This window comes from Pteropus vampyrus, unplaced genomic scaffold (assembly GCF_000151845.1).
Source record: "Pteropus vampyrus isolate Shadow unplaced genomic scaffold, Pvam_2.0 Scaffold312, whole genome shotgun sequence".
Classification (NCBI taxonomy): domain Eukaryota; kingdom Metazoa; phylum Chordata; class Mammalia; order Chiroptera; family Pteropodidae; genus Pteropus; species Pteropus vampyrus.
Genome location: NW_011889093.1, coordinates 700,803 through 716,110, shown reverse-complemented (window position 1 = coordinate 716,110; position 15,308 = coordinate 700,803). Strand labels below are relative to the sequence as shown.

The 15,308-nt window shown below is 48.1% G+C and overlaps 1 protein-coding gene and 1 non-coding gene across 2 annotated transcripts in view; one reads left to right on the top strand and one right to left on the bottom strand.

Moving 5' to 3' along the window:
- Positions 1-15,308, bottom strand: part of AFDN (afadin, adherens junction formation factor) — an 88,290-nt gene that overhangs the window by 41,469 nt on the left and 31,513 nt on the right. Inside the window, exons 10-17 of the mRNA XM_023521716.1 lie at positions 12,963-13,081; positions 9,374-9,435; positions 9,039-9,244; positions 6,268-6,413; positions 5,852-5,946; positions 5,126-5,391; positions 3,576-3,719; positions 1,940-2,138 (exon numbers count right to left, since the gene is read on the bottom strand). Coding sequence (XP_023377484.1) covers positions 1,940-2,138; positions 3,576-3,719; positions 5,126-5,391; positions 5,852-5,946; positions 6,268-6,413; positions 9,039-9,244; positions 9,374-9,435; positions 12,963-13,081 — 1,237 coding nt within the window. The remainder of the gene's footprint in view (positions 1-1,939; positions 2,139-3,575; positions 3,720-5,125; positions 5,392-5,851; positions 5,947-6,267; positions 6,414-9,038; positions 9,245-9,373; positions 9,436-12,962; positions 13,082-15,308) is intronic.
- Positions 14,049-14,167, top strand: LOC111730432. Its single transcript, XR_002776686.1, has one exon. It is a non-coding gene; the product is annotated as a 5S ribosomal RNA (ribosomal RNA).

The following is a 15,308-nucleotide window of genomic DNA, read 5'->3' as shown; positions in this document are numbered from 1 at the left end:
TGAGGAACCAACCTGCAAAATCCTGAGGAGAAAACAAGCAAGTAGTGAGACGGAAAAGCACACCGTGCCAGACACGATGGCAGCTGCACAGGAGCAGCGTGCAGTGCCAACTGCTGCATGCCCAATGACGGCGTCTACACCCTTCTGCCTCTGCGCACTGACCCACCACACAGTTCAGTCCTATACTTGTTCTGGTCCAATGGAAGGTCGACACCAAGCGGGGAAGCGGCATCGGTCCCCTCCTCTGCTCACGGGCCGTGCCCTCGCAGCCAGCGGAAATGGCGGAGCTGCAGTGTGCTTGCTCCCTTGCCGGTGCGTCCACCCCACCGGGCCAGGGCGCCTCGGCACTGCCCAGAGTCACTCTTCACCAAAGGGGGAGACGGGAGGGACCAGAGAGCGATGCGGACGTGGACATCTGCCTGCACTATTGGACGAAGGGCTACGTGACTCAGTTGAGACATTATTTGGCTTGTAGAGCAATTCCGGGGTACGACGGGCCCCTACTCGTTGCTCTGTGCCTCAATTTCTTTGCAATTAATACTTAAACTTATTACGAATAAATTTTAGCATTATTTTATAATGTTTTAAAGAACGTCTTTGATATTTTCATCAGGGGTAAACGTCACCTTTAAAGAAACTAACCCTTTCAATTCAAAATCCATCGTTCTTCATGTAGTCAGATCTTATTTTGTTTCTCAGAAATTCTGCGACAGAGTCACGTCACAGAGGCCCTGCGCAGTTCCCATTCAGCTTCTCCAAGCGGGGTCCTCACTATTAGCTGCCAATGAGGACCGAAGGCACACTGTGCGCCAGACGCCGCTCCGCGGCCTGTCGGGGCCTCTGGTCGCCTGACCCCGACGATGCGCTACTGCCCAGGGGCCCGAGCTGGCATCGGCCACCGGCGAGGCTGACGCTGGCTCTTACGTCAGGACACTTATGAGATTGCTTGTGGAGGAAAATGAGGTGCCACGAATACCCTCGGTGAAAATAAGAACGCGAACGAATGCTACTTAGCTCTAGTTCTCTAAGAAAAAATAGCCATTTCAATTGTTTCAAAAATCTATGTGGTGAGTGAAATAGCCACTGCAGTTAAAAATCACACTCATTAAATTTATCTTCTTACAGATGTATAACCTTAAGTTCCTATTACTTTCATTTGTTTAAACTCCTGAATTTTGGGTCTATTTTCTACTCATCTGAGCTTCATATTATAGAGAAGCAGCAGACTGGGACTGAAATTTGGTCTAACTTAAAAGCCCACGCTTCAGGTACAGCTGTGGTTCTGTCGTCAGTGATGTGAAAAGGCACGTGACACATCGGGACACGGCCGCACCTGTTTAAGACAAGCCGGAGTCTGGGTTGCTTGGCACTAACGTGGGGCACTGGCGACCACGGCTGCCGTCAGCACCTAGAGACCGGCTCTGGGCCACCGTCCCCAGGGTGCCACAGGCCATCACCACCTTCACAATAGCCCTGAGGCGGGCCATGTCGCCACATCCATTTCGCAGGCAAAAAGTGCGGGTGACCGAGCTGGGATCGGAACTCGGAACACCGGGTTCCAACGCCTGTGCTGCTTTGAACTGCCCTACTTGCTAGCATCGACGCAAAGTGACAGTTCAGCTCCAGAGGACCAACCGAGGTCCCAGGCTCACGAACACCGGGAGGGGAAGAGCCATCCCAGCTCAGGCCGAAACGTGATCTTGCCATCGAGCGAGCAGAGCCGGTGCTCACAGAGGGGCACGCGGCACGGCCCCAAGAACCTTGTTTCTGAACCCTCGTGACCCCACGTCTCCACCAAAGGCTTACTCCCGGGCAATGGGCCCCCAACGTCTCCAGAAGCACACGGGGGACGCTCAATGCCAGCGCACTGGGACACGTAACTAGGAAAAGGCCCACGCCAACCGGCCATGGTTCAGAGGCGGCACAGGGCGGCACCTACCTCTCTGGCACAAGGGGTCCAGGAACTCCTGCAGACCGCTGGGGACGTTTCTGACGACGTCGCAAGAATAGCCGTCTTCCGGCAAAAGGAACGGCAGCTGCAGGTCGGGGTCTTCCTGCAGCTGCACGTCCCGGCCGTCGCTGCGGGCCAGCTCGTCCGCCGTGTTCTCGGCCACAGCCACCACGTTCTCTATCAGGTCCTGGGCGGGAGACACGCGCGAAGTTGAAAAGAGACGCAGGCGATCGGTGCCGGTGACCAGTAAGCGTTCTGAAAAACGCCTAGCCGCCGGCAGCGTGGCTGCCCACACACACGCAGGCTGTCCACGGAGGGAGATGCACGCACAAGATGCACGCCGCAGGCTGCCAGGCCACAGATCGGTGGCAGAGTGCACGCTCGTAACGCCAACCGAAGTGCACGACTCATTTCAAATAACGTGCAGCTCTAAATAGAAACTGTTCAATCACGAGAAAACGGGTTTTCTTTCTGAAAGTAACGATCTTTCCTTGCATAATTCTTTATCAGCCAGCTCTAATGACCCTATTTTTGCAGAATATTTAATGCCATAGGAAAAAGCTCACACGACGTTAAAGAAACCAGGATAAAATATGTTTCTAGCTCACATGGAGGTTATTTCTGAATCGGGGGTTTATCAGTGATTTCTGGTGAACGCTTCCCGCACACATGCATGCGGGAAAGTTCACAAACCCTGACTTCACAGCACCGTGGAGAGAGCGCCCAGCTGAGGGACGCACCCTGGTGGCTGAGGCGCGGCGCCCCCCGCTCCCCCAGCCTTTCCAGTCACTGTCCCCCAGCGTCCAGCACCCAACGCTCCTGTCCACCCTGGCGATCCAGACACAGAAGCACCGTTCACACCTGGCACCTGACTTCTGCTGGGTGAATCGTGTCACGACACCCGTCCAAGGTGTCACGCAGCCGTGATCCGCTCTTTCTCACGCAGCTCAGCATTCCCTTACGTGACGACGGTGCGACTCGCTCGCGCCCCGCACCGCTGGTGGACGCTAGGGGACCCCGGCTCCTCGTTATTTTCGTCGCTCTTTTCTTGGCATAAGCTCAATACCGGGGGCCAGCAGATGGATCCCACCGCCTAACGAGCTTACCTCTCCTCGGACGCTCAGGACGCCCGTACCCAGACTGTTCCGTTTCACTGAGGGCAGGTGTTTGCAACGCTTCTCGCTTCGCAAACAGCCAGAGGTGGTGGGTGCTGCGCACTGGGTGTCCGCCCCTCACTCCGTTTGGGAAGAAGCCGAAACGCGGACTGCACTCGTCGGAGCCTCCGCGGGGGCCGGGAGGCCAACGCACGGTGTGACTCGGCACCGTGACGCGACACAGCGGCCTCCAGGCCTCGAGCATGGCGGCACGCCCGTGAGGCCGAGGCTCCAGGCGACCTGCCGGCGCCCTCTCCCTGTCCTTCCCGTGACCTTCCACGACCCTAATCCCTGAGTGAACTCCCTGGCTATTAAAGTGCTGCGGAGTCTGCAAGCCTCGCAATGAACCTGGGACACTCATCGACGGCAAAGACGACCGTGCAAGACGCGTGAGTCAGCGACTGCGAAGGGCGCAGGGAACCGCGGGCGCACCTCCCCGTCCGTCCTCGCCGAGCGTCGCGTGCACCTACCGCCGGGATGAACGGCTCATCGGGCGCGCAGTGGTAGCTCCGCAGCAGGGCCTGGAGCTGCAGCGAGTTCAGCTTGAAGCAGGTGCTATTGATGTTCGGGATGTCGTCGGGGGCGTACTTATCCATGGTGAGCAGGGTGGTGGCCTAGTCAAACAGCAGAGAGCAGGGACTGACTGGAGGATTCCGCAGCGCTGCCCTTCCTGAGACACCTGCACGACCGTGCCAACGTGCCAACGGGATTCGGACACGCAGGGGACTTTACGGAAGCACACGTCCACTGACACGACCGCGACATTAAAGTGGACCCTACGCAGGCTTACTGAGACGGCCTCTCAAGGCTCCTAAAAAACACGTATTCAATGAAATCGGATTTATGGTCAATATATATAATTACGCTGAATTTGCGTTCAAGTGCTTTACGTTCCTAAAGCACTTCAAAATGCTCTTAGGAACCTAAAATACTTAGATACCCATTCGGATTCCCATTGCTGGGGTCTGAATGAAGTGTCGTTGCAATGACCTCTTTTATAACTAGCTGATTCAATCGAAGAGACTAGTAGCCTTTTTCTATGATAAATTTCCTTAAAATAGATGAAGAAATAGAGAAAAAAAAAAGATACCAAACTACACACTATAGTAACAAAAACGACTTGCCCTGGGTTTGGAGGCTGTAGGTACTCATGTTCCCTAATTGTAAAACAGCAGATTCGAGCCTCTGAATAGCTAAGAAATTCCCTCAGAACTGGTTAAGCCATCAGGACATGGCCATTCCCCAGTCCTCTGTCCCCGTCTGTCCCGCTGTCTTCCTGTGAGTCGACGATTTTCTGGAGCGGTGCGCTCGGATGCCTTTCTCTTCACCCGCTGCATCTACTCCTGTATGTGTTCTTGCTTTCTGGTCTCCTGGCTTTGTATTAATATTTAGTTATTACTCATTTTTAAATAAAAATTTGTCTTCCAGATGGAGTTTTATGAAATATACCTTACCAATCTCAATAAAAAAGACCCTTTAACGGGATTTGATCTACTAGTTACCACCTGTGATGGGCGGAACTGTGTCCCCCCAAATTCCCCTACTGAGCCCTGACCCTGTCACCTCAGGAGGGGACCTCATCGGGAGACAGGACCGTCAAAACAGTCGCGTTGAAACGACGTCAGCAGATCTAACATGACTGCTGTCCTTATGAAAAGTGGACATTCAGACAGACACGCGCACGGGGAGGACGCCCTGTGAGCACGAAGGCGAGGTGGCGGCGACCCCTCGACCAGCCCCGGAAGGCCGACGACGGCCGCAAAGCCGCAGAGGCGCGGAGGGCCGCCTGGGACGCACTCGCCCTCGTGGCCCCCGAGGGTGCCGGCTGCCACACCACCCTGGGACTTCCGGTCGCCAGGCCTGAGGCCGCGAACGCCCGCGTTTGCTGCGCGTCGTACGCCGCGGTCTCACTGCTTCCATGTGGGAGCACCTCCGGGGGAGGCGCCGAGGGTCAGCCGGTCCTGACGGACGCTCGCGGGAAGTCCGCCGACGGCGGGCGGCGAGGCTGGGGACTACCCACCTGCACGATCCTGCTGAGGTGACAGTCGGCGGCCAGCTCCAGCCCCTGCTTCTCCGCCCAGGCTTCCACGTGGCCCAGCTGCTGGCGGATGATGGCGCCCCAGTAGTGGGAGCAGAGGCCGGACTCGGGGCCGGTCACCAGCCTGTTGAACAGCCACATGTTGATGAAGTGGAAGAGCTGGGAGAAGAGCTGGATGGTCAGCGCGGCGTTGACCCGGCAGCGCCGCAGCAGGCACATGGCGCCCGTGAGCGTGTGCAGGACGGCGTCTGCGGGAGGCGGGCGGGGGCGGGCACAGCGTCAGTGTTCCGTGAGCGGTGAACCCAGACCGCGGGCGTGAAGGCGACACCTGCGCACGCGCTGTCACACCACGGACCCCACTCAAGCAGGAGACAGCGCGTGCCTTAAACTACACACGGCTGTCGACCTGCTAACACCGAGGGCCGCCCTGAGACACCTTTAGGGAAGGTACGACCAGCGTGGCCCTCCGAAACGAGGCCTGTGCTCCCCCAGGCAGACGGCAGTTAACACGTGTTATTTTAATGAGAATGCCAAATCCAAGAGGGCATCTCGTTTATCTTTAACACATCTCCCTCTCACACCTACGAAATAGTAAAATGAAGGGATACAGGAGAGAGAGAAAGGGGAGGGAGGGAAGGAGAGAAGGAGGGAGAGCTGGGCGGAGGGAGGACGGAAGGCAGGGAGGAAGGAGAAAGTGGAAATTCTAACCTATCTTTGGTCTTTGCAGACTGTTCTCGTCGGGGTCGTCCAGAAAGGCGGGCATGTAATTGTTCAGTTCGGACTGTAGACAGTGCACCAGGTACCTGGAGACAGGTGAACGTCGTCAGCGGTGTCAGCGCGACACGCTGCTGCTGGCAGCCACGCCACCCCACGCGAAACAGCGCGTGCAGCTACAACTATCCGACTCGAAAATATAAGTTTTCCTCTCAGGGTTTACGAAACCCAGCTCATTGAATTCAATCTACTAAGTCGGCACATTCCACATGTAGTTATTTACACTTCTTGATATTCGTCTTCAATTAGGAGAAATAAAAACCTTTAAGATCAGTTTTGAAAATTTACCAAGGAAACATACGATTTAAGTCTTTATAGAACAGCGTCACCTCTAAAACCATGCTCCTTACTTGAACGCCATCTGAACTAAGTGTGCCAAAACGTCCTGGGCGTCCAGCGTGATTCGGCTCAGATCTCGGTCCTGCTTAATGAAGTTGAGAAGTTCGGACGCATTTGCCATCCAAAAGGCCAGTGCCCCGGCAATATTCTTCTGTTTCTGCAGACAGAACACACCTCCGTAAGCAACTACAGGGCAAACAAACGTAACGACGACAAAAAGGAACGCTCCTGAAAAGCCGCCAATAGCCCAGAGCCTTCCCGTGTCCACCGAGGTATTTGCCACAGATACCAGATACCGGCAAAGGAATTTGGGTGTATGCACAGCAATGGAAAGCGAGTAACCACTGCAACTTCTTCTTAGGATTTGTGGATAGACATACGGGTCCAATTAGCTAAAATTTATGGAATCTATGGAGACGTGGAGATAGCAAATCATACACCATCAAATTGGAAACTGCATTATCTGGTAATCTGTGAAGCACACGCATGTATCCACGGCTACCCACAGCCACCCTGATACTCGCAGCCACTGGCATGGACGCCAGGCAACTCGGTATCACGTGCTGATCTGTCACCTCCTCTCCCGACCACATGTGCAGGCCAGGCAACCTCAGATGAGCTCCAAAGAAGAGGAACCAAGGATCAACAATCAAGAGAAGAAATAGGGCTTTTGTCATGTCATATCCACACTGAAGTGCATTAAGCGGAAATTATGAAATGCTGGTAAAGGTTGCACAGTCGAAAAAGGGTTTTAGTACTGCATGTTTCAGCTGCTGAATGAGTGTTATGAGCTGCTCAGTCCAGTTGCTGCAGTGTTGTGTTTGACATGGAAGCAGCATGAGAAACTCAGCTAAAGCCAACACAGCCAGGGTCAGCCCCCAGCAGCAGAGCCTACCTGGTCAACCTGGTCTACTTCCTGGAGAAAAACGGACGAGGGGAATCGAGCAGAACGAGAGAAAGAAACTTGTAAACAATCGTGACAGTTCAAAAAAATCAAAACACTAACACGAGGCAAGACATGAAGGCACAACATCTATTTTGTTCTTCCCGAATTACACTTTGTTTGTGGATCCGAAGCAGCTCTTGGAGCATGTGACATAAGGGACTAGTTTTACGTGAACACTGGGACAATCACTGACTGAATCCTAGAGAGTTTACCTATGAAGATGTTACAATTAACACGTGAATGTGCTGATCTCTTTAAAACATGCACAAAGGAGGGACGTGGGGACGCCTTAGCGAAGCTGTGAGTCTGACTGCTTAAGTCTGAAAGGTGCGTCTCTTCTCTGATTAATTCCTGAGAATGAAAGAGAAGGGAAGACTGACAGAAACAAACGAACAAAAAAATGACAGTCGAGAGAACTTAAAAGTGTGTAAAAACTTATGCCTATACTAAAAAGGAGTAAACGGCTTTTTGAAAGTAGGTTTTTGTGAATTAAAGATTTTAAATTACTTATTACCATAGTTTTTTCCTAAAACATTGAGATTCCTCCAATCATATACTAAACCTAAACGTGAAGTTTAATAGACCTGTTTTGATAATGGTGATTTCAGCGACTAGTTCAAATTTAACATGGAAAAGCCTATCAAAAGTAGTTTGATGACAGGAATTCCATAATTTGAAATAGGCTTTAGAAATTCAAATGTTATGGAGGACAGACGATGGCTCTGAATGACAACTGGAAAGGAAATCATGTTTGTTTAGAGAGTGACAAATGGAACTCAGATGAGACGGCTTCCCTTCCATCTCCATCCTCACGTGGGTAAAAGGATCTTAACCCCGTCAAATTCATATGCTAACCGCTCAAGGCAAAGGAAACATTTCTTAAAAACTTTTGGCCTTTTAAAACAATTCTGAGGGAATTAAAAGATTAGTCTGCCTCACTATCCTGACAGGAGAAAAACAACCTAACCATCTAATCATGTCACTTAACATTAATTCGTACTAGAGTTTTATAGCTGAATAACAGCGTTGACACGTGATTTAGGAAAACTGAAAAATCTGTAATTTTACTTTAAGATTAAATTATCAAGTTATCTTTAAGTTCAGAAAACCGCTATGCCAATTTATCAACTAAAGAGAGAACCTAAAAGAAACAAACCATTCTACCCAGAGAATACTGTTACTTCCTGAAATCTTCGAAACAGATTTACGCAAAAATCTGACCCTGAGTTTCATCATGAGAAATGTCATGATGTCATCATACCCACAGGAGCCTGAGCAAGAAGCCAACCGACCTCCAGAAGCTCAGGTGGCTCGTCATAGAAGAGCAAGTGCCTTACGGCTATTAGGAGCTCTAAGACGGGCTGCTGGATGGACACGGGGCTTTACGCTGGAGCAGTGGGAATACTCGGAACCTACCAGGTGGTGGCTGTACAACACTCGGAATGTAGCAAATGCTACCGATTACACACCTTAAAATGGTAAATGTTTATGTGAATTTCATCTCAATAAATTATTTTTTAAAAAGAAAGTACACATACTTTCTCGAAACAACTGTTATAATTTTAAGGATCTTTTTCAAGATCATTATGTCACCACATACACAGTTTATCTTCCCTTATTCTCAAGTTTGCAGAAAAGAAATAGGAAAAAGTTTACATTTCTTTCCAACTTTTAAAACTATACAGTTTTCAATATACTTTCTGTTACTTTTATTTTGGGAAAAAATCCTCAAGTCAAACATAGAACCAAATCTGAAACATTAAAGAAACGGACTTAATTGACTCAAGTTACAACCACAGTCACTGACGCGGCACGGCTCTGCGGGCTGCAGCTTACCTGGATCACTGCTTCCATCATGCTCACCATCCTGTTGACTATTGCAATCACTTTGTGAGTACGCTCTGTAGGACTGACATCGGGTCTGTACTGGCTCGACAATACATACCGACATGCCATGTATAATACATATGTAGGTGACAACTTAAAATGGACTGTAGAGCTATTAGTATAATTTATAATGGCAGATAAAAATGAATCTTCAGCTGTGAAAAGATTTCAAAAAAAAGAAGAAAAAAGGAAAAAAAAGGACCGGAACCAAAAAAACATGAAAATCAGATGGAGAAAAATGAACAAGAAATAACTCGCTAACAACGGGGTCTGAGGCCACTCACAGCTCTCGCGGAACTCGATGCTCGCAGGTAGCGTGGGCTCGGGGCCAGCAGCATCCTGACTCCTGAAACGAGAAAGTTGTCGTCTCTTAAAATTGGGTCACCTGGCTAACAACATTGCTGGCAACCTGTGCAGATTTCTGCAACTCGTTTTCGAATCTGAAATCAGCGGTTTTGAAACAATCAGCAGCCCAATGCCTTGTTTCACACATCTGCCCGGGATGTTCGGAGGCCCATGCTGGGGGCACCGCATCCCGACCGCGACTATCCATTATTAACGAGACCTCGTGCGAGCAGACACCAGGCCGCTGGGCACCTGCCACAGCAAAGGCTCGAGTGACAGTGGAGACACAGGAGACCAGGAAATCTACGCCACAGGGGGCTGGAACCGAGCTCTCCTCCACGCGAGAGAGGCCCTCCCCGAGCTCTGGCCCCCGCCTCCCATCCTGACAGAGGCTGTGCAGACGATCCCCAAGGATCCCTTCTGCCACTGGCCTAGCACTTTCCAATGATCACAACGATCCACACCTTAAAAAAAGAAATCCTACCTATGCTCCTCCTTAAAGGCAAAAAAATACGTTCCAGGCACTTTCATCACTCAGCCTGACTACACAAATGAAAAACTGCCAAAAACGAAGAAAAACCATAATTTGGAACATTTCTAAGAACTGGCACTGTACTAATGTTCATATATTTCCAAGGTGTTCAGGACCAAGTTAATTCAAAGGGTAGGAATTTCTACTATAGAGTTCTTCAAACAGTGGGCGGGCCCACCCTGCGAGGCTGTCAGGCAGGCCCTGTTCCGTGAAGTCCTCTGAGCCGTGGCTGTGCGCACACGCAGGTGTGCGTGCACCACGGTGCAGTGCAGGACACCATTCTGCGTCGTGTACCGTGGACAAAAAACCCCAAAAGCCGCTAGTAAGAGGAGACTTTCTAAAATGTATGTGACTGACGTGTTTTGCCTTCTGCAAAGTTATCTGAAAATTAAATGGTGGGGACGGGATTGCAATGACTTATCCTAGAATGGAAGTATCTATTGAATTAAATGTCGGCTCAAACCAAATTGAGGTCAATACTGACTCAAATCCTTCTGCATGGTGAAACGGAGAGTCAACACGGTATTAGAATATCTGCACTTGGTGATTTAAAGTGAGTCATTTTCAGCAGCAACATTTAAGTCTATTAATCTCAGGCAAATAATAGTGAATCTGCCAGAATTAAGTATTTAGAATCACTGGTATGTCCACTCATTAAATAAATTTGTTCAAAAAAAAAAAAAAAACCAACCTTCAAAAATGAAAGAAAACCAGCAACGGCCTACAATGGGCACAGGTTTAGACAACCGAAATGGCAGTTCCTTTCCAGCAACAAAGGCCTCCACCCTCCACCCTCATCTTCCCACGCACCAATCGGTGAATTAGGAGAAAAGGCAACGTGAGCTAACTCAAGCTAGGATCATCGCTGCAAGTAAAAACAAAAATCTGTCCCTCCAGTTTATGCTTCAAAGTTCATGCAGTCTGTGATTTAATCATTTGGATTTAATTTGACAATTTAGATGTAAAAACGCTCTTACACACAATAGAAATGCTCAATTATTTTAATGTGTTTCTTACTCTGCCATGTTTACAGACACCAAAAACTCCAGGGAAGCAGTCTTTCTCAACTTACTGTCCATGAATGATCCTGGGTAAATTTACCAAGTCTTCATGTCTCATCAATTTAACAAATTTAGTAAAAATAAGGGAATTTAAAATCTCATTGAAAAAATACAAGTGTCTGTGAAAATTTAGTCATTCTCATCATTCAAAAAGATTTTTCCTTTGACTAAAATTAGTATTTTAAACATTTTTATTAAAGCGACTTAAAATTCTACAAATCTATCGATTAAATTAAGTACTGCTTACACCAACATTGTATATGTGATGTACATATGCAGTATACCTCAAAGGCTGAAAATACAAAGAACCATCTGTTTGCGTCACTGTCTTAACATCAACTAACACATATTTATACTTCAAGTAAAACCTTTAAGTCTTTGTAGAGCAAAATCATCTGGCCTTGAAAAAAATTAATTAAAATAAATGCTCACAGGATTTCTGGCACATAATCAATCGCCATATATAGCTATTACTTATTAACTATGCGTACTTACAAATTTCGGACATCCTAAAAGCATTATCATAATCCATCTTTCCTCTCAGGTCCTGATTCATTCACTCACTCAAACACTTACGGGCTCAGAACTATGATGCATGCCTCTCTATCACCTTATAAACAGATACTCCTTCCAATACTGAATTACAATTCCAAACATCTTATTCTAGAATACACCACCAAAAACATGTACGGACACAGAGAGCAGACTACTTACATATGCAACAAAAATTCTGAATAATAACCAAAAGCCCAAAATAAAAACAAGGTAAAAACATGAGATTCCCATATCAATCTATAAATTTAATTACCGTGATGAATATTAAAATCGCATGATATACACTGCCCTCTGGTGGAAGTTGGAAAATTAAAGAACTGTATCAATGGCCTGTCTCCAAAGTGACACTGACCTTGGGCCAGTCACTTGCATCGGCTAACGCCTCAGTTACTGGGTCTGTGAGAGGGACTCATTAAAAATCTGAACAGCGCAGCACCAGCAAGCGAAGGTTCCCGGTCCCACCGCTGCTGAGAACACGCTGAGACGCCGGTGCCGCTGCCCCGACTTCTGTCCCAGCGCTGGGGACCCTCTCTGCAGTACAGAAGCTCGGCACAGGGCATGTCTGTGATTTAATAATCTGGTATGTCCACTCATTAAATAAATTTGTTCAAAAAAAAAAAGAAAAACAAAAAACCTTCAAAAATGAAAGAAAACCAGCAACGGCCTACAATGGGGACAGGTTTAGACAACCGAAATGGCAGCACCAGCTGACCGGCTACCAGAAGTCACTGTCCGTGAGTTAGCTACCATGTTTCAGGCAGTGTTGAAAATGTTAAGTTTTCAACATTTAAACAAACTCAGGTCACAAGGAAGTAAAATTCTGATTTATTAAGGTGCCATATAATTTAAAAATCATAAGATAAGGAAACAACGAAGTTTTCTGTTTAAAAAAAACTAAGAAAGAACAATGCGAAAAAATAATTCATCCCCCAGCTATCTCAATGAGGAGACACATCAGAGCACAAGACAAAGCCATGTGGCACTGAATAACTTAAAACACTCTACCTCAAAATCAGTTTTGGCTTTATTTTTTTTAAACATGTGAGGATTTCTTCCAAAAATGAGTAAAATGACTAGTTTTATGTAAGTATGTAATTGAGTATTAAAATCCTATAAATACTCTCTCCATTACGTTTTCCCAGAGTAGCACATTCAAAACAAATGTTTTAATTCAACACACCTCCTGTTTCAACTGGGTAACGCTGTGGCATATAAGTAAGGGATATAACTGTTGATGAAACATTTTTTTTCAAGTCAATAATAACATGAAGAGATACTCTTAAAAATGTTGCTAACATTCTAAAAAATGTCGGCTAAACGCTACAGATTCAATCATCTTTATTCCAAACCCTCTCTGGAAATACTTTCGCTTCTTCCCACCTGCTTTCCTGCCTGCGGTAATCCGGCTGCTGTCCGACCCGGCTCACTGGCTTCACCATCCCTCGCTCGGCTGTGCCGGAGGCAGACGAGACTCTGTCGCTGTCCAGTCTAGTGGTGCTCTAGGCCAAGGAGAAAACACGGGGTGTTTAACACGCTGCGCAGACCAGCTGAGCGTTGTGCCCTGTGCTGCGGGTGAAGACCTGACGCGAGGCTGCCACGCAGGGGGACGAGAGAGGGACGTGGAGGGAGCGCAGGCCAGGAAGACAGCGCATGCTGTGGACGGCGGGTCCACACGGCACACCCAAGGATGTGCCATCTATCGTTAAAGAACCATAGAGCACACAGCCACTTTCCTCTCCAGAGCCAGATCACTTTAAAACACAGACACGCAAAAGTGGTACATACACCCACGGGTTCTTCAAAAGCACAGGGATAATAGTGACTGTATTCCAAAAAGTTCTCTTCAATCAGGATAAGCTGAGAGAACATGCACAATAGGAAGAGTTAGTTACGGTCTTGTTTTATTTGTTACTTTTAAGAAAGGATTTTAGAGTCTGGTCATCACAGCTCAATACCTAATGAAGAATTCAGTACGAAAACTGCTTTATTTCTTGCCCTTAGTCAACACGGGAAAATACACATATATAGCAATCCGATGGAGTACATTTAAACCCTTCCAAATAGTACACATCCCTAACCGACCTATGGCAGACAAAAAAGATGTGCTACCTACATTAAGAAAACAATCAGAGCAGAATTAATCATTTATGTGAAGAAATCTACTGTGGCGAAAATTTTATGTAAGCTTTCTCATTACATCTGTTTGCTGCAAGAATTGAGCAGAGATAAGTAAATAAAAATCACCTTTGTCTTACCAACTAGAGATTAATATTGTGTTGTATGCCTCTCTCCAATTTTTTACATTTCTATAAATGAGATTATATAACTTGCTTTGTAAAAAAAAATACTTTTTCATATTTTGTAAACATTATACATGTTTGTGTTATAGAATTGTAATGGCTGCATTTTGTCATCTAGTCAAAGCTCGTTAAACCAATCCTTTATGTTGTTTAAAATGTTCATCAGGTCTACAGCCATGCTACCCCAAAAATGCCTGATCCCATCTGATCTCGGAAGCTAAGCAGGGTTGGGCCTGGTTAGTACTTGGATGGAAGACCACCTGGGAATACCAGGTGCTGTAGGCATTAAAAAAAAAAAAAAAAAAGTCCATCAGTATAGTGCCACTACAATTGTGCTTGGAAATGTGTTATGTGTTTATACACAATAATTACTTCCATAAGACATACTTATAAAAACAAAACTGCTTATTCAGTGGATGGCAATACTTAAGACTTCAAACTATTGTTTTAAGTGAACAATAAGGCAATAAATAAATCATGGCACGTTTATAAGCTAACATATTACGAAACATTTTTAGCTTGTTTCAAGTGATTTTCAAAGAAAATCCTTATAAAATAACAGCAACAGGAAATAGGACAGAAAGGGGTGTGTGTGCGTGTGTGCGTGTAGGTAGAAATTAAGTTGCGTCACCTGTACACATGAACGCGCGTTCATGCACACGGAGTTCAGAAAACGATCCACCAAAATGTTACCAATAGCCAACTTTAAATTGTGGCTGGTTTTCACTTTTTTCCAATTTACCAAGTTTTCTTTGCTGACCCTACATTTTATAAAGTCAAATTTTTATAAAGAGTCACATTTGGTTCTGCGAGTGTTGATTCAGTCAGTCACTCAACTAGCCCTGAGACTCACGCACCCCGCTCGCAGGCTGCGCGCCGGAAGCGCCGGAAGCGCCGGAAGCGCCGGAAGCGCCGGAAGCGCCGGAAGCGCCGGAAGCGCCGGAAGCGGAAGCACTGCAGGCACTGGAAGCACCGGAAGCGAGCACGGCCAGCACGAGCCGCGCCTCAGAGCTCCCTGCCCGACGGCCGGCAAGCGAGAAGAGCCAGACGGGAGGAACGGCGCCCGAAGAACTTAAACTGCGCTGTGGTAATGGTGCCTGGCCGCCTGGGCCGCCTCCTTCACGGAGGGGACTGAAGCCAGGTCCGAGGCAGGAGGGGGGCGCAGGGAGCAGGGGGAAGGAGACGCGGCGGGCCTTCCGGCGGCGGGTGCTCGGGGGCCGGAAGCCGTGTGGCTGCACCACACGCTGACAGGAAAGGGGGCCAGGCTGTGAGGAGCCGCATGAGCCACAGTGAAGGCTGTGGCACCATCAGAAGTCACCGGGCGCTCTGAACGCAGGCCAGGAATGGGGTCTCATTACAGCCCTCGAGCCAGCCCGGCTGCTGGGGCACGGCGAGCCGGGAGAACAGAGGACGGGCTGCTCCCCAA